The following is a 24,576-nucleotide window of genomic DNA, read 5'->3' as shown; positions in this document are numbered from 1 at the left end:
TTGATAGATACTGACCACTGCAGACCGGGAACACCCGACAAGAGCTGCAGTTTTGGAGATGCTCTGACCCAGTCGTCTAGCCATCACAATTTGGTCCTTGTCAAACTCGCTCAAATCCTTACGCTTGCCCATTTTTCCTGCTTCTAACACATCAACTTTGAGGATAAAATGTTCACTTGCTGCCTAATATATCCACCCACTAACAGGTGCCGTGATGAAGAGATAATTCTTCTAAAACTTCACCTGTCAGTGGTCATAATGTTATGCCTGATCAGTGTATATATATATTTATAATAGAACACCTAGAAACCATATGTTCTAACAATAATTCTGATCATCTTAACAACCACATATCAATGCCACTGGAACCACCTAGAACACTTCAAGTTTTATTTACACTTTGTTTCTCTCTTAATCTCACATTTTTGTTGCATCAGACTCTAAATGCTCTCTGTGGCATTTTAATATCTGGCTGTACTTTCTGTAATAAACTTTTAATGTGTTTTAAAGGCTGTTAGCTCTCTGAGAATGTGATGACTGTGCTTCTGAAATATTAGATTGTGTTCTTTTTATTTAAGCATTTTTATGAAGTTTGCAAAATCTTTAGAGAAAAACCAGAAAAGCTCAAAATGTCACATGAAAAGGGATTCGTAAAAGGATGGGATGACTATTCTCATGCTATCGACTGAATCTTCTGTATATAATATACGTACATCTTCTATATATAATATACATTTATTTATTTACTTTAACGCCACTGAGTGATGCTGCTAACAAATTAGTGTTTTGAATTGATTATAGTAACGAATTAATATAACTCTAACCAAAATGATTGACAGGCAGAGAGCCTTTCTGATTGGCTTGTTTTCTAACGGTTCCACTGACTCTGTTTACAGAGTGTACTTGTGTCACAGGCACAGGTGTGAGATCACATGACACCTATTTCACTGATATCTGTCAGGTAGTATGTGTGGTATTCCAAAACAAGTCACTTACAGCACCTTTATATCAGAAACGCTAGTAAAACATTTCTGTCTTAATGCCATAGGTGTGGCTAGAACCTGCTCTATTTGATTCAGCCCTACTAGCAACAGTAAGTGTGTCCATCATTGAAATGAGCAGGTCTGGCCAAGTTACTTTTATTAACATAATTACAGGCCTGGACTCAAAGGATCTCATTAAAGGGTTCTCAAATTATGCACATGCAAAAAAATGCATCTCTTTTATGCCTTAACTTGTAGCACAAAGCTTGTCATTGAACTGCTCAGTGGAAATAAATGGCTTTGCAATTAGTTTGGATGTGGCGCTCACACAGTAGAGACAGGAAGTCCCTCTCGCTGCGGTGGTGTATGTGTCTGATATCTCTTTTGAATCACACTGAGGTCCTGCAGTCAAGTTTTCCTCTCTGACATCGCACACGCTCAGACATCTGAGACATGTGGAGGCTGCACGGACATCCAGAACGAGATTCAGATGAGTGTTCCCACGCTGCGGAGGAGACTTAGACTCTGGCTCCATTCCACCATCCACAAATTATACAGCTCCCATGTCCAGATATGAAGTCATCCCAGCTCAAGAGTGCAGACGGGAAAGGCAGATTTTACTAATATGCTCAAAGACAAAAAAAAGACTATATTTTAAGGAATCTGGCAGAAAAAGAAAAAAAAAATGATTCAGCAATAAGGGTATCAATAGTGATGAGCGATGGACCTCATAGTCCTGTAAGATAGTGGCAATAAATTTAGTTCAATAACTGGTGCAGACTTTAAATCGGCTTTGATTCAATACATGCATTGAATATACAGTATTATATCAATATTTTATTACAGACAAGTCACTTTACCCCTCACATAATGCATTTTTATTAGTTTCTTTTTTAGTTTTTGTATTTATTTATTTATTTTCAGTATCAGTTTTAGTTATTTTAGTAGTTAAATGAAATTAATAGAATAGAATGTTTCCCTGGAAACAAAATACTAAAACTTTAAAATGAAAACAAAATAAATGTAAAATATAGTAGTATTTTAATGATACTAAAATAACACTCTACAGAATTGATAGTGTTTTGAAAGGGTTTTCCAGAAACTTTTCTGCCTTTTCTAGTATTGTAATGTCATTTTTCATTTTTTATCATATGTTTTGTGTCTTTGCTTTTTCAGAGACAGCGCCACTTTGTCCAGACTCACCAGGCAGGCTTTCTTGCCAAGACAAGCATCCATTAGTGCAGAAACATGTGGTCAGGACACCTGACTGTCAGCTGTTTGGTTTTGGCCACCCTGATGACTCTAAATCAAGCCGGCCTTGTAAAGAAGATGATCAGGCACCGACGGGAAGCTCTGACAATTCCCGGCATACACAACGTTACCCTTCCAAATTCTTCCCGACCGGTAGTTTTCAACCATGTTTACAACATCAAAGTTCCGGGCAGCTCTCTGTGCTCAGAGGATCTGGAGTCTTCTGGTGGTTCAGTTCTTGAGGAGAAGGCTGCACCATCTGTCTCAAAAATAACAGACCACACATTGGACAGCAGTAATCAGATCGTCTTCACTCATCGCATCAACATTCCCAAGCAGGCCTGTGCCTGTACAGATGGACTGTCGGATCTGAAGGAGCTGCTGAATCGATTGGAGACGTTGGAGAGCGAGTTGTCCACACTCAGACAGCAATGCAGCACAGAATCCACCTGCTGCAGCGCACAGGTCACAGGTACACAGGACAGAGAGATTCACTTCTTTACTGAGGGTCAAACGTTTCACAGTGTTTAAGGATTAGTTCACTTCAGAATGGAAATTTCCTGATCATTTACTCACCCCCATGTCATTCAAGATGTATGTCTTTTTTTCTTCAGTCGAAAAGAAATTAAGGTTTTTGAGGAAAACATTCCAGGATTTTTCTCCATATAGTGGACTTCACTGGGGTTCAACGGGTTGAAGGTCCAAATGTCAGTTTCAGTGCAGCTTCAAAGGGGTCTACACGATCCCAGACGAAGAATAAGAGTCTTATCTAGTGAAACGATCGGTCATTTTCTAAAAAAAAAAATATATATATACTTTTTAACCACAAATACTCACCTGCGTCATGCATGACCTTTCCAATGTGATTGTGTATGTATATGTGTATATATATATATAATTTTTTTTTTTTTTTTTTTTGAAAATGGCTGATTTTTTAGAAAATGGCCGAATTAGACTGTGACAGTGGCAAGGAACCCAAACTCCATCAGGTGACAGAATGGAGAAAAAAACCTTGGGAGAAACCAGGCTCAGTCGGGGGGTCAGTTCTTTTCTGGCCAGTGAACGAACACGGTGTGATTATGATTCAGGCAGCATCAGAAATCAGATTGTGGATCTGTAGCATTTAAGTGTTTTTGCAATTTTATTTAAGCTCAGAGACAGAACTAATATAAATCATAAAGAAAATATTTATTCATTTGTTTGTTTGTTTATTTTCCTCACAGAACATAGAATATAATTTCATTATTAAATTAAAATTAAAAAAATATTTTTAAAAATAGCAATTATTATTATAATATTTATTTACTGATTTATTAAACCTCAAGGACAGAATTAATATAAATCATGAAGAAAATTGTTTTATTTATCTAATTATTTATTTAACTTCAGAGACAAAGTTAATTTAAATCATAAAAAAATATTTTCCTTCCTTCCACCTCAGAGACAGAATATAAAGCATAAAGAAAATGTTTGTTTGTTTATTTGTTTGTTTATTTTCCTCATAGAACATAGAATATAATTTAAATATTAAATTAAAAATTATAATTAAAAAATATTTTTAAATAACAATTATTACTATAATATTTATTTAACCTAAAGTTATTTATTTAACCTTATTTATATAAATCATAAAGAAAAATATTTTATTTATCTAATTATTTAACTTCAGAAAAAATAATCTTTCTTTCTTTCTTTCTTTCTCCCTCCTTTGGACTGTAGTAATCAGATCTATCCTCATAAACAGAATTAATTTAAACCTTAAAATAATTGTTTGTGTGTGTGTTTATTTTTTTTATTGCTCAGAGAGACAGAATATAATTTAATTATTAAATTAAAAATAACCAAATTAAAAAAGACAATAAAGCATAAAGAAAAATGTTTATTCATTCTCAGAAACAGAATTAATTTATATCATAAATAAAAATAATCAGTGCTGTAATCTATAAAGCGCTGCCGAATGTTAATGTCTTCATGTGACAATCATGTAACACTTAAACTGTTTGCACTGTACTTTGGCAAACCTGTACAACTTGTAAATAGGAAGTCATGATGCTTTTAAAGTCTATTAATGTTTTCATGCCTCTTCCTTAGCAAATGCTATTTGATTAGCTTGGCAAATGTGATATTTCCATAATGGAAAATTGCATGTATTCCTGTAGCTCAACCAGTACAGCATGGCGCCAGCAACGCTAAGGTCATGGGTTCTATTCACAGGGAATGCATGAACTTATAAAATGTATAACTTGCAATGTAAGTTGTTTTGGATACAAGCACAAATGTAAATACACATATCTCCTGATTGTTTAGGTGTTGTAGGAACGAAGCCGTACTGCAGCGGCCATGGAAACTACAGCACGGAAACCTGCGGCTGTATTTGTGACCCCGGATGGAAGGGCCCCAACTGTACCCTTCCCGACTGTCCCGGGGACTGCAGCGACCAGGGCCGCTGCGTTAACGGAAAGTGCGAGTGTTTTGAAGGCTTCACGGGTGAGGACTGCAGCTTGAAAACCTGTCTGGTTGACTGCGGTGAGAACGGCCGTTGCGTTGATGGAGTGTGTGTTTGCAATGAAGGCTTCTCTGGGGAAGATTGCATGGAGTCGGATTGCCCTAACAATTGTTTGGGACGCGGCCGCTGCGTTGATAGTGAGTGCGTCTGCGTCGAACCCTGGACTGGCTTCGACTGCTCCGAGCTAATCTGCCCGAATGATTGCTACGACCGCGGACGATGCGACAATGGGACCTGTTACTGTGACATAGGCTTCACCGGAGAGGACTGCGGGGCGCTCGTTTGTCTGAACGACTGCTCAGGACGAGGTTTCTGCATTGATGGCCGCTGCGTATGCAACGCCGGCTACTCTGGCGAGGACTGTTCCAGCTTGACCTGTCCGAACGACTGCAACGAAAGGGGACGCTGCTTTAATGGAGTGTGCATTTGCGACATGGGCTTCCACGGAGAGGACTGCGGGAAGCTCTCGTGCCCGAACAACTGTAACGACCGAGGTCGCTGCATTGACGGCCGTTGCGAATGCGACGTCGGCTTCCAAGGCCACGATTGCTCAGAGCTCAGATGCCCCAATAATTGCAATAATCGGGGGCGTTGTGTTAACGGGCAGTGCGTTTGCGAAGAGGGTTTCAGCGGCGAGGACTGCAGCATCAAAACCTGCCCATCGGACTGTTACGGCCGAGGTCAGTGCGTGGACGGGAAGTGCATTTGTTTTGCAGACTTCACCGGCGAAGACTGCAGTGAATTGAGCTGCCCGAACAACTGCCTGAACCGCGGACGCTGCGTCGCAGGGCAGTGCGTTTGCGACGAAGGCTTCACCGGAGAGGACTGCAGTCAGAAGAAGTGTCCCAATGACTGTCTCGGCCGAGGACGCTGCGTGGAGGGCCAGTGTGTTTGCCAGGAGGGTTTTGAAGGCCAGGACTGCTCCGTTCCCACCTGCCCAGGAAACTGCAACAACCACGGGCGCTGCATCAACGGAAAATGTGTGTGCGATGAGGGATTCGTTGGAGATGCCTGTAGAGAAAGAAGCTGTCCGAACGAATGCAATGGAGCAGGCCAGTGTGTGGACGGCGGCTGCGTTTGTGATGAAGGCTACATTGGCGAGGATTGCTCAGAAGGTAATTGTTATAGTAGCAGGTATTAGGGATGCACCAATATGAAAATTTTGGACGATAACGATAACCAATAATGTTTTATTTTTGAAAGCTGATAACCGATATATTGGCTGATAAATCTAAGTCAAAATTTTTATATATTTTTTGAGATCCTGATTACTATTAATCCATTATTTATCAGCTTTAATATATCGGACAAATTTTCTTATCAGGCCGATAACGATAACATTAAAACTGAGCACATATTGGCCGATACCGATATGGTGGCCGATATATCGTGCATCCCTAGCAGATATTCTATTATAGTTTTTATTTTGCATTCTTTTTAATTTTTATATTTTTTCATTTTAAAGTTTAATTACATTATCAGCAGCTGGAGCGAACTTTTCTTGAGAGTTCGCTTTGGCGAGCCGTTTCGAACCAGTGTTGCCAAGTCCGTGGTTTTCCAGCAGAATTGGGCTACTTTAGCACAGTTGCCGCGGGTTGTTTTTCATGTCCGCATTTTAAAGTGACCCCAAATAACATGATATTTAGCTCCTGGGATGCGAATTTTACCAGGGGAACCCCTCCAAAAATGTGACTGGGCTAGTTTTGAGTAGCAGTTGGTGGGTTTTGTTGTGAAAACCTGGCAACCCTGTTTCAAACTCCCTAAACGAACTTTGGCCAAACATTTTGGCCTGATTTTATTTGAAATTGTCACATCAGTTCATTCTTCGATTTCATTTGAAGTATATTAGGGTCTTTAGTCATTATCAGGGTTATTATAGTTAACTAAAACTAAAACATTAAAAAAACGTTTCTTGAAATAAAATAAATTTTAACTGGAATAAAATAAAATATAAAATAACATTTTTTTATTTAAACTAGTTGCTAAAGCAACGATTCCCATTTTTCACAGTTTTTTTTTCACAATATTACTGATTTACTGTATTTTTGATCAAATAAATCCTGCCTTGGTGAGCATAGAAGACTTCTTTCAAAAACATTAAGAAATCTTACTTGCTTCAAACTTTTGAACATTAGTGTATAGTGAAAAATAGCTCTTCTGAACCTATACAAAACATTTGTGACAAACAGGCCATAATGTGAAACAATATTTGCTGGAAAATTGAATTAAAAAAGTGTTGAATCCTATTAGGCTTGAAGGTGATGGTCGCATGAGACCCACTTGTGTTTTAGGCCATGTTAGATTTGAGTAGTGTGGTATGATTTACATGCAATATTTGAATGTACAGAAACAAGTGTCAAGAACTAGGGTGGAGGGAAGATTTTCTGCAAACAACGATTTAAATTAAATATACATACCTCTTCCTAACATCTCTGTAGTCATGTGTGTTTGGAACAATATGTGGGCAGGAATAAATAACAAAATGAAGGTCAAACTGTATACATAACACACGATTTTTAGATCCAACTTATTGCACAGAAGAGTGCTGAACATGTTAGATTTTTATACTTTGAAAGCAAACTCGTTTCTTGACTAATACCATATGTGTGCCTGTGAAATCCATTAGATTTATATAGAGGAACATTTTGTGGAGGTCAAAAAAACTGCCATTAATAAGAAACAAAAGTAATTTACTCAGTGTAGCTTAATTGAAACCTCTCCATAGTTTGATTGGATGTTTCCCAGTCACCACAGTGGAGCCATGGACAATTTTCCTACCACTTGGCACTAAAGGTCATTCAGTCTCTCAACATCTGTGACATAAATGAGCCTTAATATCTTTCCCAGTCTCACCACCGGAAGACCTGACCGTCACAGATGTGACCACGGAGAAGGTGAACCTCACATGGAAGAATGAGATGCTGGTGACGGAGTTTTTAGTCACGTACATCCCGACGTCACCAGGCGGCCTGCAGTTAGACTTCCGAGTGCCTGGAGATCGGACGTCTGCTACCGTCTCTGAGCTGGAGCCTGGAATCGAGTACCTGATCAATGTTTATGCCGTCCTCAACAACAAGAGGAGCGTTCCAGTCAGTGCCAGAGTGGCCACATGTACGTCCACACACCCTGGTCAACATTACACACACATGCAATCACTATACAAACCTGGACACTTTGTGCTGAAACATATATTTATTTACATATATTTGGAATGTGCCTAGATAGGTAATACGCTGACTCCACAGAAGAAATTAATGCCTACTTCATCATTGCAACATTAGCCCCGCCCACTGGCGTGTTAGTAAGATGACGAGGAGAGAAGAGCAATACAGGACTAAAAATAACATTACCTTTCAAAGGATCCTAATGCTAAGAATATGGTTATTTATTTTCAACAATGTGAATGTCTCAGTTGAGCTTTATTTATTTGTATTCGGTACATTTCACTGTGGATTCTTTGGTAAATCAATCGCATTTCGGCGCAGGCTTTGCAAACAGACTTTTATGATATGGACTCGACAGCAATGCAACAACATGTAAGTAATGTGTTAAAGGGTTAGTTCACCCAAAAATGAAAATTCTGTCATTAATTACTCACCCTCATGTTGTTCCACACCCGTAAGACCTTCGTTCATCTTCGGAACACAAATTAAGATATTTTTGATAAAATCTGATGACTCAGTGAGGCTTCCATTGACAGCAAGATAAGTAACACTTTCAGTGCCCAGAAAGCTACTAAAGACGCATTTAAAACAGTTCATGTGACTACAGTGGTTCAACCTTAATGACAAGAATACTTTTGTGCGGCAAAAAAACAAAATAATGACTTTATTCAACAATATCTAGTGATGGACGATTTCAAAACACTGCTTCATGAAGCTTCGAAGCTTTACGAATCTTTTGTTTCGAATCAGTGGTTCGTACCACGTATCAAACTGCCAAAGTCACGTGATTTCAGTAAACGAGGCTTCATTACGTCATAAATGTTTCGAAATGTCAATGGTTCACCACTGGGGGGTATGACTTTGGCAGTTTGATACACGCTCCGAACCACTGATTCGAAACAAAAGATTCGTAAAGCTTCAAAGTTTCAAGAAGCAGTGTTTTGAAATCGCCCATCACTAGATATTGTTAAATAAAGTTGCTATTTTGTTTTTTGGTGCACAAAAAGTATTCTTGTTGCTTCATAACATTAAGGTTGAACCACTGTAGTCACATGGACTGTTTTAAATATGTTTTTAGTAGCTTTCTGGGCATCTGAAAGTGTTAATTATCTTGCTGGCAATGGAGGCCTCACTGAGCCATCGGATTTTATCAAAAATATCTTATTTTGTGTTCCGAAGATGAACGAAGGTCTTACGGGTGTGGAACGACATGAGGGTGAGTAATTAATGACAGAATTTTCTTTTTTTGGGTGAACTAACCCTTTAATTCTAATGCCTGATCTGATATGTAATGAATCATGTACAGTCAGATGTTCTTTGTCTGTGTCAGTAAATCAAACCAGTGACTAAACGATCAACTTCACATTGTTTCTCTTAGTAGGATGAAAATAGTTTGTTATTTAAATGGTGATTATATTATATATAGAAAGCGATCAAAGAACGCTCCCTTTATAATCGCTGGAACTGTCAATCAAACAGCGCGAGTTTATCAGTGACTGAGCTCTGGACTCATGTCAAAACTCCAGTTTTATTCAACGAATCACTTAGTTACATTGCTTTTGCACTATTAGTTATGATGAAAGCATTCGTTAGTGTGCAGAAATTTAGTTGCAGTGACGAGATCACTGCTTTCATGCGCTCAACAACATGTCTGTGATCAGCTACAATTTTCATCACTGCAGCCTTTCATGCCACCATCTAAATATAATGCCATAGATCTAAATGTAATGCTATAATCAACACTTTTCACGGTTAGTTATTACTATACATTTGCACAGGTGAACCTCTTAAATCCAGGCACTGAACATTGCTAATAAACTTTAATAAATGTCATAATGATCTGCTAAGAAACCTGTGCTCTTTCCCTACAGATCTACCACAGCCTGAGGGCCTGAAGTTTAAATCCATCACTGATACGTCTGTGGAGGTTTTGTGGGACCAGCTGAACTTTTCATTCGACGGCTGGGAGCTCATCTTTCGTAACACGGTAAGTGTCAATTGGAAACTATGTTGAAGGCTATTTTCTAGGCAAAAACGTGAAAACGTGAAACATGTTAATCATTTTAATAACCTACAGTTAAACTAATAGTAAAATTTTATCTCTTTACCAGCTGGAAGAACATAACATGTCAACCTTTAGGTCAACAGATTTACTGCAGTAAGGTGTTCACACAGCAGCTTATTCCTAGGTGCCAGGGTTATATGGTCATGTGGCTTGTTTCAGAGTCTCTCTCTCTTGTATTTAAAACAGAGTAATGGCCAAGTTAATCACTGTTCATTAGTAATGATGTGAAGGGGCATTTTCTCCATTTGAGTCAGAGCTACAGGCGGTCATGAGCTCATACACTCATTTAAGGAACCATTAAAAAGGACCATCCTTGAACCATAAAGTCTCCATTAAGACTCACTTTAATGGTGCTCCAGAAATACCAGATGTTTGAACTTGGTCCTCACTTTCAGTTCTGTTGTTTCATGCCACCAGCATTTAGGAAACTAACAGCTTTTAAATGCATGACACATTTATCATGACTGCCAATAATTGGGGTACAAATATAGACAGAAATTACTTTAGTACATGTCTAGCTTTGAGGTCATCAAGTTCAGTGGTTTTCAACATATTTGAATCCAAGGCCCTACAATGCCAACAACAATTTTTTTTTTTACTCACAATATCTTCTACAATATCTACCTGAGAGGCGAAATTGCATGACACAAAATTCAGATTTAAGAGAAAATGTATCTCATACTTTGTCATATTGCCAGAATTGTTTCATGTGCTTCAAAAAAGATTAAAGAAATAGAAATAATGAAACTATTATTAAATGTGAGAAAAGAAAGCTTTTTTTTTTTTTTTTTTGGCCTGAAAGATTTTTCTTCATTATTATTTTTTTAGTATTATTATTATTTATTTATTTATTTATTTATTTCACCCTTCAAAATTATACTACCTAATATATCCAGGTTGTTGAGGGGTTGAATTAAAACAAGAAACCATTTTTAGTTCCTGTTTTTTCTTATTTTCAATCATTTTAAGTTTTCTTTTAGCCCCTTAGAAGATTTCTGAGGCCCCCACTGATCTGGATTGTAGCATTTCCTAAATATATTACAGACCAAATGAAGCTAAATGCATGTTCTTCTGTCTTCTCCATAACAGAAGGAAGAAAACGGGAAGATCGTGAACAATCTGACACCTTCCGAGACCATCTTTGAGCAACCAGGACTCGGGCCGGGACAGGAATATGAAGTCACTTTGTCCGTCATAAAGAACAACACCAGAGGACCCGAAACAAGCTCGACTGTAGTTACAAGTAACGCACATTCTCACCTTCAAACCTCTTGTTTATTGTCTGTGTCATGATCCCATTTCAATATCACAGTAAATGTTGGAGGCGTCGCTTTTGATCCATGCTGTAATTGACTGGAGAGCTTGGCTTAATCTACATCTGGGAAACGGCTCTAAAGTGTCGGAGGTCAAAGGTGAAACTAGCTCAGCAGTAAAGAATTTGAAGGCCTGCTGTTTGGAAAGGCCAAGAAGAATAGGGGCCATCATTTAACCTCTTGAAACATCCGCGTGGGCTGGCCAGCAGAGCTTTAACAGCCCAATTCAGTGCTCGACCGTGAGAAATTTGGAAGATCCATGTGCCTGCCTTGACATTTACAGCCTTTGCACACATGCGATCCACAATAATAGCCAATAAGGCCTCTGATTTCTGACAGTAGTTAGGGTATTTTCCAGTTTTACTGCCTGTAAAAGTGCTCAAATTATCTAAATCTGAAGATATCTATCATATCCATTTAGGGTGAAATGTGCTTCTCACTGCACATTTAATTCATGAAAGTATTTTGTAGGCATTGACAAGTTTATAGTTTAGTTTATTAATTTGAATAAACCCTTAACACAACATATTAAACTGCAGTGTGCAGGTTGTCCTGCAGCATTTGAAATCCAGATATAAATGATTCCTCAAATCGTGTGTCTTGTTGTGGAGAGATGTATATTCAAAAGTGGATATATAGGGTGAATTCAGGTTAATTGGGAAGCTTTTTCCAAGTCATCTCAATGGCAAAAAGTGTATATGATGTAACGCTAGCCAAATTATGACAGAAAAAGTGGATGCTGCGTTAATCACGTCAAATATTTTTTGACAGCCCTAGTAAAAATAGACTTGTTGATGGTATTGTTATAATTACTGAATAAATATTATTTTAAGTGAATATAATTGTAAGTATAACCACATATCCATCCTTTTGCTGTAGGAATCGATTCTCCAGGACAGATTGATGTTAGCGATGTGACAGACAGGTCAGCAGTGATCTCCTGGTCCAGGCCCGTGGCTCAGGTGGATGGGTTCAGGGTGTCATATGGGCCAAGCACAGACCCGTTAGTCCATCGTGATGTCGACCTCTCGGCCAAAGACACGCAGTACAGCCTGGAAGACCTGAAACCTGACACTGAATACAGAGTGTCTCTCAGTTCTAGAAGGGGAGATGTGACCAGCGAGCCCATCTTTAAAAGCTTCACCACAGGTATGAGCACTCTACCAACTAAATATGTATCTTATCAGGAGTTTGTCACAAAGATGGACACCTAACTCAGCTAAACCAGTGTTTTAATGATGCTGTGTGTCCCAGGCCTGGATGCCCCCAGTGACCTTAAAGTTGTTGATCAGACTGACAACAGCATCACAGTGGAATGGAAAAACAGCCGCTCATCCATCGACGAATACCGTATCAAATACGGCCCAATCGCAGGAGGTGCTCATGGTGAAGACATGTTCCCTAGAAGAGCAGGAGACAAGACATGGGCCACAATTACAGGGTAAAAACAATACTGCTGTTACTGAAAACTGCATTTTATTTACTTGCATTGCAAAAAGAAATGTTGGTCATTTTCCAGTGCAAATATCTAAACATTCATAAATCAAGATACATTTACTTGAGAAGCAAAATAACTGAAGATATTAACTCTTGTTTTCTAAAAAATAATAATAATAATAATAATAATTAGTGAGTTTATACTTAATCCACCTGTGAATGGAGTAAGAAAAATAAACTTGGACCTTATTGCATATGCATTTGTAGGAGTTTCCCTTTCAGACCCAAAATTAATGGGAGGAGAGTATCTAAATCAAGGTGATTTACTAAGGTTTGCACTAGTCAATTTACTGGTATTTACCTCCCCCCCCCCAAAAAAAAAAAACGTCTTAAACCAGACGCTAATTTGCACTGCTCTTGGTAGATTGTGTTGGTCATTATGGAAATGATCCGGCTGAGTCTGTGTTTTTTTAATTTGAGCTTCGTCAGTAGATCACGAGCAGAACTTTCCACTCCCATCTGTGCTTTTTTGGAATTGCGCTCTCACTCTAATTTGCCCTGTTTAGTAAATCTGGCCCATAATATCTTAAGCCATTTTCCTTCTGTTTATTTAAGAGTTTTTAGATATTTGCAATGGAAAACAAGATAAAAATACTAAGCAAGCAAATCATTTTTAGCAGTGTGTTGAAAACTTGTGGTTACAGAAAATTGTGGTTACAGAAATGCATAAATGGGGCAACACAAACATTAAAATACATGATTTGAAAGTAATGCCACAAGACTTAAAGGGATAGTTCACCCAAAAATGAAAATTATCCCATGATTTACTCACCCTCAAGCCACCCTAGGTGTATATGACTATCTTCTTTCAGACGAACACAATCGGAATTAAATTAAAAAAATGTCCAGTTGTATCCAATATTTCAACTTCTGCCGTGATTTTTGCACAATATGCTCAAAGATAAATGAGAAAGATCATCCCAAAAAAGAATAAATTAAAACTTTTTATTAATCTAAAAACAATTAAAATTGTTTCATTTCTGCTTTTAAACCCTTCAGAAAGCCCTGTAGATGTGCATTTTAAGTCCATTACTGTAAACAAGATTTTGGTTTGCCACAGATGCAATTTGTATCGAACCTGGAACGCTCCTTGAAGTGCACTTTGTTCACTGATGTGCATACTACTAAGTGCTTAAACATAGCGCATTGTATAAAATCAAAAGGATTATTTAAAGAAACTCACATACAGAAGTGAAAATGGTCACATAGAGGTGTCATAACACAGAATTTTCCCTTCGTTCCCTGCTTGAAAATGCATCAGTTTAGTGTTTCATCTTCTGGATTAATGGATTTTGTGTTCCGTAGGCCTGAAGCCTGGAACGGAGTACGGCATTGGAGTCACAGCCGTTCAGAATGAAAGAGAGAGTGAGCCGGCCACCACCAATGCACTGACAGGTGAGATCATTTCACTTTATATGAGCTACAAACACTACCGTGCAAAGGTTTGGGATCAATATTAATTGTTTTCATTTATTTGAAAGAGATTGATACTTTTATTGGATGCATATAGGATGTTATAAGGATGCATTAAATTGATCAAAAGTGACAGTAAAGACAAACATGTATAATGTTACAAAAGATTTATATTTCAAATAAATGCTGTTCTTTTGAACTTTTAAAATCCTGATTTAAAAAAAAAAAAAAAAGTATTACAATTTCCACAGAAATATAAAGCAGCACAACTGTTTTCTTGAGCAGCAAATCAGCATATTAGAATGATTTCTGAAGGATCATGTGACACTGAAGACTGGAGTAATGACACTGAAAATTCAGCTTTGATCACAGGAATAAATTACATTTTACAATATATTCAAACCGAAAACAGTTACTTTAAATATTAATAATATTTCACAATTATTGACTGTATTCCAAATAAATGCAGCCTTGCTGAACATAAGAATCTTCTTTCAAAAAGGGTAATGTACATTACACTTTGTTTAAATATATGCTCTTTATAAAGATGCCTACCAAGAGTTATACCAAAAACAATAACTTGAATATAATTGTACCCAGAAATTTAAATATTGTCCTCATCTACTCATCCTCATGTCTTTCCAAACCAGTATGACTTTCATCCACGGATCATGTTTACACTACTCTGTTTTTGTATAAAATATTTTACGACCGCCTGACTCTCTGCCATCAGATATGTATTCTATCACACTGTGTGACATTTTTATGACTTTTTTGGAGCCTAAGATTAAAAATATTCACCAACAATTACTTGCAAGTAACTCAGGTTATGATTTCTGTTATCCAGTCTTCCCCTGTTTTCTCTACTTTTTCTTTACCAACTGCTGTGGAGATACTGTGTCTTATCCGGGAATCTAGATCTACTACCTGTTGGCTTGACCCTTTACCAATGCACTTAGTTAAAGCCTGTTTACCATCTTTATCTTCATTAATTACTAAAATTATTCACTCTTCACTAATTTCTGGTTCTGTACCCTCCTCTCTTAAATCTGCTATTATTACTCCTATTCTTAAGAAACCAGGGGCTGATCCATCTAATCCAGATAATTACCGTCCGATTTCTAATTTGCCATTCATCTCTAAAATCCTGGAAAAGTGTGTTGCAACACAGGTCCATGATCATCTCTCTGATAATACTTGTCCTTCTTGACCCGAGTGCGGCCTTTGATACCATCTCGCACAAGATACTCCTTGACAGGTTAGTTTCTATTGGGATCACTGGCACCCCCCTGTCCTGGTTTATATCATATCTCTCTGGTCGCACTCAGTTTGTCCAACTTAAAACATTTTCAATCAAAATCGTCTACAGTTACTACTGGTGTTCCTCAGGGTTCTGTTTTGGGCCCTGCTTCTATTTATTATCTACTTACTCCCTCTTGGTCACATTTTCAGGAAATATGGTATTCAGTTTCACTGCTATGCAGATGACACCCAGCTCTACCTGTCTTCCAAACCCCTGGCTCTTTTCCTCCACCTTCTTTGTCCAGCTGTTTAGCTGAAATTAAAGACTGGCTTTCAGCTAACTTCATTATTATTATTATTATTATGAATGTAGTGACCAAAAACATCATCAAAGTCAACTACTTTTATGGTGTTTTTTCCTGGCTCACATTCATTTTATGGAATATAAACAAAGATTCTTCTAAAAAACCTCCTAAAACAAAAATACACACAGGTTTGGAATGACATGAGAGTGAGTAGATGATGATCTCTTCAATCTTCTTGAATCCATTCTCTTTAATGACGACAGCAGCACAGTTTCCTGGCATGGACCAGTCTTTTGTGCTGTAATTTTGAACCTTCCACCCACATAGATCTGGATCCACCACGAGACCTGGAAGTGCGAGACTCCACTGAAACCACGCTGGAACTGGTCTGGAAGAGGCCCAGGGCCAAGATCTCCACCTACAGGCTAGAGTTTGTCTCTGCCGATGGCCGACGGGAGGAAATCGAGCTGCCTGCTACTGCAACCACCTACACTCTGAACGGCTTGACTCCTGGCATGCTCTACACCGTCACCCTCGTGGTAGAACGTGGACGGAGGAGAAGTGCTCCAGCCACTGTAACTGCATCCACAGGTGAGGGCTTCCTTACTTTTTGTTTGCTTTTGCAACATGATAATGTCATTGTTCTGTTTGCAGGTGTTTGATGAGATTGCTGTGAAAATTATCATGACTAACTTTTATATGCATGTTTTTTTCCCTAAATATTTGTTTAAAATCATCATTTTTAGGCATGAAACATACTGTACCTTCTTGCTACATTAAATTTGTGCAGCGTTCGAAAATGCAATTCATACCGCAGTGCAAATATCTTGTATTCTCAACATTGCAAGGGTTGCTTTAGCATGCATTAATGTTTTTCTTTGCTGTCAGTTGTCTGTACTTTGTAGGCGAGTTATCTAAAGTTGGCATGTTTATCCACCTTATTTTTAATGTAAGAGTGGGTGCCAGCTACTTCCAGTTATTTTGGCTGTACAAAACATCCTGCTTGATATTGCAAACTGATATTATTTAAATTGTTAATGTAGCAGACGCTTTTATCCAAAGCAACTTACAAATGAGGAATACAAGCAATTTATCTTATTTAACTGTAACCCATAATGAATCAAAACACACATTCAAGTCAAGTCACCTTTATTTCTATAGTGCTCACACAATTAGGGCCCTATGAAATCCGTTTTATTTTTTCCCAAATTCTGTTTAATTTTTTCCAAATTCAGTTTTTTCTGTTTTAATTTTTCTCCACTCGTTGACGATCACACTCTGACGTGATTGGTTACAAGGTAGCTTGTGACGTCAGAGAAAATACTCAGCAATGGTGTTGACTTATGCTTTAAGACAAACCATGTGCAAATTCATATTAAAAACACCACATAGACATATAAACAACATTAAAAACTTGATTTTCACCACAGGGGGACTTTAAGTTAAACCGAACTTTTATTTTGACAGGTTGCCGTGAAGACTTTCTGTGTGTTTATGATATGACGATAGTTTTTCTCAAATGAAACGGTAAAATGCTCATGAAGTGACTCTGGAGAGGCTGAAAACACCGCGGGCATCACGCATGCTTCAGTGTGTGTGGTAAATGAAACCGTGCGTCTGCGCCATTCATTCACACAAAGACATGCAAAAAATGCAGGATTCATTTTTAAATCAGCTTTTTGTGGTTTAATATTAACAGACACTAGTCTATATCACGATTTGATTTAAATGTACTGACCTACTTTTTATTTATTCATCAAAAATTTGATAAATTCTGTGACGCGTTATACAGTAAATTCTGTTTTTATGACTGGATTCCATCCGCGTTTTCTGAATCGCAGAAATCATAGGGCCCTACAGATTGTTTCAAAGCAGCCTCACAATGATAAACTGAAAAATAATGATTCAGGGATGCAAACAGAATTTAGTTCTGCTGTAAAGCAGCGCAAAAAAGATAATCGTGTCATTATTCAGCTCAAGTCAGTTCATTGTTGATTCAGTTCAGTTCAATAACTAAGTTCATCAATTATGAAATTTCAATTCACCTATAAGCAGCTCTACTGAAGACAATAGTGTTGTAATTCACTTTGAGCCAATTCAATGTGGATTCAATTCACAGAAAATAGTGTACTTCTGCATTGAAAAATAAGGTGGATAGAATCATAACACACATGACGGAAACTTTATCATCATCACCAGTGCAGAGCAGCAGATCTGCATACTTGTAGTGCATTGTTCAAGTATTCACGTCTGCGCTTGTGCACTTGCGTGAAGAATGTTTCTGGTCTTAACTAGTGACACTGTGTCCAAACCAGCTGCGACACCATAAAGCAACAAGTTACAGAATCATGTAAATCTCAGTGTTTGAATATGCTCAAACTGAAATTTCATTGGTCAAAAATCTCTCTCCACACAGCTGTATATTAAACATAAAATATGGTCCGATTATTTGCGGATGTGTGGCATCATGCAGCATTTTCACTTTCAGGAAACGTACTGTGTTGCACCTGGTAAGGGAACAGTGTGAGGGCTTTTTGCTGAAAAACAAGTTGACATTAATTTGATGCATCTGTCTAGATGATATTCTATCATATTTGGTCTTGAATGAAGGGATTTGCACGTGTTATCATGCTGTTCTCATGAGGTTTCATCCGTTGTTGCCCAGTTTCAAATGTTTTTGTCTTTTTCTTGTAGCATCTTTCACTTTTTATCTAGCAAACACATTTCCCGAGCTCGGTTCAGCCAAAGGCACCGACGACAATGTCATTAGCTTTGTGCCTCTCGACAACTCAGAGAGCCCGTTCTCTGGGAGCGGATACGAGGATTCGACCGGCACCTTGACCGTGTCTAATGTCACATCCGATGGATTTGATCTTACGTGGGAGTCAAATATACACATTGGCTATGATAGTTACACTGTAGAACTTAAAGATTTCTCAGGGAAATGGAACAAAGAGGTTCATCTCCATGGGGAGGTGAATGGCACTAAAATCCGTGGTCTAAGGGCTTCCACTGAATACCAAGTAAGGCTTTATGGAATATCCGATAACCAAAGATCTTCACTACTAGAAGCAGTTGCAGTTACAGGTATAAACTATGGTTTTCTTTGGGTTTCAAGTCATCTGTTTGATTTCGTGCCACTGCAACTTTAAGAAATGTTTGGTTTCATAGGTTTAAGGATGGAATGACGCATTTTGCATGACATACAATATGCAACTGCTCCCATACGCCAAATGGTAGAGCAAAAAAACATGCATGATGATGATGCATCAGGATATGGATGCTTATTTGGGCTGGGTGATACAGAAAACAAAAAACAAAAAGTGTACTTTTTATATTTTTCAGACTTGTACGCTATTCAGTATTTAACTCGATATTTAATTTTAAACATTTTGGGTTTTTTTTTTTAAATAAGAGGAGGCGTCATTTTAACAATCATTGAAGCCAATTCAATTTGTTTAATGCAATAAATATTTTTAATTAATTTATTTTTGCTAAATGTTCACAAGGAAAAATGCCACATTTATTTATTATTTATTTGATATTTATTTTAAATAATATTTATTTATTCACATTTTTAAATGAACAAAACATTTACATAAAAATATCATGTAGAGACTTCCATGAGCAAATATTGATTCAGGCATAAAACTATCTTATTTTTTGTTTTTCATATATATATATATATATATATATATATATATATATATATATATATATATATATATATATATATATATATATATATTGCAAATATTCAGTGTATCACCTAGCCCTAGTTTGTATATGACAAGAATATCTACAAAAGTTCTTTCAGTGCAGAAAATAGTTAATGCTCATAACAAACTAAACAGTGTGGTGAAAATGCATGACAAGACCGATTAGTACAGAATATTGTTTGTGATTGTTGTGCTCACCGAATTGACTTCATGCATGCCGTTTCTTCAAAACATCTTGAGGTCTGCATGGATTGTCCATCAGTCTGAAGTGTCCCATGTACTTCCACTCTGGTGGACTACTTGGAAACTTCAGCGATTAATGGCTCATCATAGCCATTAATGCCAGATGTTTTCAGATATACGCATGCACATTTCAATAACTCAAGACTGGTAACATCATTTGCATGTGAATTTGCAAGTTTTATTGCATGCAGTGTCTCAAATCATCAAATCATCTCACATCGAGAAAGTGAGGGGGGAATTCCCTAAGAAGTCATCTGTAGGTTTATTTCTTAAATAGTGCTATTGCTGTACATTATGTATCTGCCTATGTATATATAGATTGTGTGTGTGTGTATATAATATATATATATATATATATATAAATTTATTTATTTATTTATTTATTTTTTTTTTTTTAATTTTTAAGAACCACTTGAGGATAAACAGGATATTAATGGTAGTTTACAGTGAATATAGTCGTATTTCAATTGTGCACTTAGTCAATGACTTGTTAACCTCTTGTTTTCACAGGTAAAACACTTCTAATTCTGTCTCGTCTTTAATCTCTGACTTTAAATGCACTGAATGTACTTTCCTCTAGCACCAAAGTCTACCTCTCCTGATGTTGTTGCTTTGACCGTCAAAACTGTTTCGACAATGCTACCAAGCCTCTATAAGGAGGTTCAGCCATCAGTCTCTACCTCCACTTTTTTAACAGAAGATTTTAAAGCTGAAGCCTCAGGTGATGAATTTGAGCGCCCAAGTCAAGGGCCTCCAAGTGAACTAAAAGTCACAAATGTAAGCAGAAATAGTTTGAGGCTATCATGGTCAGCTCCAGATGGAGCCTTCGATAGCTTCATCGTTAAGCTGAACTCATCGTCGAATAAGTCTAAAGACCACATTATTGACGTATCTGGAGAAGCCAGGCAGGTCCATGTAGATGGGCTGACCGCTGACATGCATTATGAGATTACTTTGTATGGAATGAAGGAGAGCAAAAAATCTCAACCAGTCAATGTTCACGTCAAGACAGGTACATAGACAGCAGCTTCAGAAACTACAGTCATCTGTCATCCGCCATAATGCCAACATTCACAATATTACAAATGTCATTCATTTATCTTGGGAGCATTTCTGCAGGCGTAATAAAGAATTGTGTTTTTGCACTAGTGTTTAGTTCAAACCCAAGTCCTTTTGACATCACAGTTAGGTTTATTTGGTTGATTTAAAAGATTTCCGGTCCACACCCAGGAACCACAGCCAAGTTTCGATTAAAAAAAAAAAATGGCTCTGGGATTTGGTTTATGTGGACTCAACTTTTTATATATATTTTGTTCATGATATAATAACCCTGCATTAAATTGATCAAAAGTGACAGTAACAACATTTATAATTTTACAAACTATTTCTATTTCAAATAAATGCTGTTCTTTTTGAACTTTCTCAGAGAATCTTGGGGGGAAAAGTACCACTCTTTCCACAAAAATTTTAAGTAGCACAGCTGTTTTTAACATTGATAATAATAAGAAATGTTTCTTGAGCAGCGTATTAGAATGATTTCTGAAGGATCATGTGACACTGAAGACTGGAGCAATGATGCTGAAAATTCAGCTTTGATCACAGAAATAAATTACATTTTAAAATATATTCACAAACAAACCATTATTTTAAATTGTAATAATATTTCACAATTTATTACTGTTTTTACTGTATTTTTGATTAAATAAATGCAGCCTTGATGTGTAAGAGACTCAAAAACATTTTAAAAAATCTTACCGACCCAAACGTTTATTGATAAACATTTCAGATAATACCCAAGATGTGATCCTATTACCTCTAGTGCCACAAAACACTTGCAGAATTGTTCCTGTGCTTTTCATGAGAAACATCCCCTTGGGATTAAGGCATGAACCAATTCTAAACGTTTTTATGTTTTATCTGATCACTCTGACCATTATTTCTCAACGTGAATGAACACCATCTCTGTGCCTCATGTCTTTATTCATATCATTTCATTCCATCTATTAACTGTTTTATCTGTATCTGTCATTGTGTCTATGCCAGTGGCACTGGCAAGTTGAGCTCATTTCATTATGCAAATGTAATTAATTTCAGTGACAATAACTCAATGTCTGATTTCTTTGTCTGTCAGAGGAGCAGAAGCCGCAGATTGGCAGTCTGAGTGTGTCTGATGTATCTTGGGATAGTTTCAATGTGTCCTGGACCGTTGAGGATGGCCCTGCCTTTGACAGTTTTGTGATTGAAGTTGCAAATTCAGCAGGTGGTCCTGAAAGACAGAACCTTTCGGTATCTGGTGATGCACGTAGTTTATGGATGTCTGGGCTGAGCCCTGACACGTCCTATACAATTACACTATACGGAGTGCATCAGGGCTCGATCCTGGGGTCGATCTACATTGAAGAAGCTACAGGTACCCATGCTTACCTGGATATCCCTTGTGAAAAAGAAGTACACTTTAGCATATGTTTTTTTTTTAAAAGAGTGCTTATCACGGAAATAATACTTAAAAATAACATACTTAAGTGTGAACTGAATATAATGTTTTCAGACTCTTAATTGCATGGTATTTATGATTAAATGAAAATGTATTATAGTTTAAATTTACATTAAATGCTAATTTTTGACTCGCTTAAGTACATTTATAATTACATTATTATTAATTATTTCTATTGTCTTTGAAATACGCAAAATGTACTAACAAGCATTTATGGTAAACTAAAATCTATATTTGTATAAATCTATATCTATATTTGTATATAAATAAATGTAAAAATAAATAAAATAATATATTGAACTAATATATATATATATATATATATATATATATATATATATATATATATATATATATATATATATTAATTTAGTAATTTTATTACATATATTAACTTTTAACTGTAATATCAAATAAGTAAAACTTTTCATCTGACTTACAAAGTGCACTTTTTAAGTGTACTTAATTATGTTAAGAAACTGAAAAGTGAATATGTACTCTCTTTAAGTACACTTATTTCATTAATATTATATTAATTATAATAAATATTATTAAATTGATATTTCATTAATATATTTCGTAAATATATTATCTGCAAGTTTTTTTTTTTTTGGTTTTTTTTTTTTAAAATATAGGCTACTTTTAAGATTCGAAACACTACAAGTGCACATTCAATACAATTAAGTGCACTTCTTTTTCACAAGGGATGGAAAATAGACTATCTATTATGCCTTTTTTTTCTTAATCTTTTCTCTCTTTCTGACCTTTTTAATTCTAGTTGGGAGCTGTGGTGTCAAGCAGGTTGCTTCTATGCTTTAACATTTCCTTTTAATTTTTCATGAAACCTAAGAATCTTTGTTGCATGTGGCCGACGAGAATGATGACCGAACACATAACGGCGTCTCTCAAATGTCCACAATAATGTGTTGATTGTGAAAATACTTCATTTAACAAAGCTAACTAATTGTCGCCTCTACTGTTGCAGCCACTGTGTCGGTCTTGCAAAGTTGATTGTGTGGGGGCGAAGGATATGTCATGTTGTCATATGTCATCCATACATTTCCTTCCACTGAAATCAAATCTTTGTGTTCAGCAGTAATCATTATATATCATCCATTTCATCCATCTACCCCAAATGCATGGCACCACCCATCTCATATATTTACTGCATTGTGGTGAGTTTTGATGTGCTGCAGTGATTGCAACATATTTAATGTTCTTACATATTATATAATTTCATTCACTTTATTGTGATCCCATCACACCTGCATCATTTCGCACACCGTTTGATTTTATATAGAAGCAGTGTACATTTGAATAAGTGAGTAAGGTCCATTTTAATTTTATGTTTATTTTGAGGTCTATGTCAGCTCCACGGTTCCCGATCTTTTTTATCATCTGAACCCCTGTGATGTAAAGTTTTTACTTAAAATACCCCCTGAGATTTTAAGTTAATCTTTCAATAATTTAACAACAAATTCACATTTTTTCTGATAAAACAAATAAAATATTTCTCATTTTTTAGTATGTTTTATTTTGATTTTTAAATAATTTCTTTTTACATTTTATGATTTAATTAATTAGTAGCTTTCAATTAAAACACCCTGTCCTATGTTAATGGCTATCTATTCATCATAGTATGATTTAACAAACAATATTTTTAATAAATTATAATAATATATTTTTTATTGAATATACTCCTTTAAATAATTACAGTAGCCTTACATAAACCAAAAGAGCTACTAGCCATCACCGTTATATAATTCGAAATAATTTAGATGCTGCTCATCCATCTTTTTACATGCTGTTTCTTCTAACATGTTTACTAATTTTTTTTTTTTTTTTTTTTTAACTCCGTTATTTATATGTTTTTACCCGTTCACAGGAAATACTGCTGTGATATTCAAACATACTGCTTTCTAGACACCATCTGAACATTAACTTTTGGAGCATTGTTTGGATTGGGAATAATCAATGATTGGCATGGGAATAATTTAGAATAGAAACCAATCTTTATACATCCTTTGTGTTGATTGCTTCATATGCACTAACACAATATTCTTGTATATAACAATAACCTGTTTTGACACTACAGTGAACAAATACAAAAAAAAAAAAAAAAAAAAAAAAGCCCCAGTTTTATTCATATCTAAACGTACATTCTTGGACATTCTTTTCATTTTCATTTTTATTTTTTATTTTAATATTCTGCTTTTATTTTCTGCTCAGTTTTTCTGTTTTCATAGTGAGGCCTGTTTGACATCATGCATCTGCAGTGTGTAAGCGAAGTGTGTGTATTTACAGAAAATTATGTGATTTCCATGATACTATACTGAGTATTTGGCTTAATATTTATATTTTAATTATATTTATTATGAAAA

The 24,576-nt window shown here is 36.4% G+C and overlaps 1 protein-coding gene across 1 annotated transcript in view; it reads left to right on the top strand.

Moving 5' to 3' along the window:
* Positions 1–24,576, top strand: part of tnca (tenascin Ca) — a 56,811-nt gene that overhangs the window by 11,564 nt on the left and 20,671 nt on the right. Inside the window, 12 exon segments of the mRNA XM_051892787.1 lie at positions 2,160–2,706; positions 4,542–5,855; positions 7,588–7,851; positions 9,776–9,891; positions 11,059–11,212; positions 12,162–12,431; positions 12,537–12,740; positions 14,085–14,174; positions 16,067–16,330; positions 18,434–18,826; positions 20,282–20,713; positions 21,833–22,111. Coding sequence (XP_051748747.1) covers positions 2,232–2,706; positions 4,542–5,855; positions 7,588–7,851; positions 9,776–9,891; positions 11,059–11,212; positions 12,162–12,431; positions 12,537–12,740; positions 14,085–14,174; positions 16,067–16,330; positions 18,434–18,826; positions 20,282–20,713; positions 21,833–22,111 — 4,255 coding nt within the window. The 5' untranslated portion in view covers positions 2,160–2,231.

This window comes from Ctenopharyngodon idella, chromosome 5 (genome assembly GCF_019924925.1).
Source record: "Ctenopharyngodon idella isolate HZGC_01 chromosome 5, HZGC01, whole genome shotgun sequence".
NCBI classification, from domain to species: domain Eukaryota; kingdom Metazoa; phylum Chordata; class Actinopteri; order Cypriniformes; family Xenocyprididae; genus Ctenopharyngodon; species Ctenopharyngodon idella.
The sequence above is the reverse complement of the archived record's forward strand: the minus strand, read 5'-3'. Positions and strand labels throughout refer to the sequence as shown.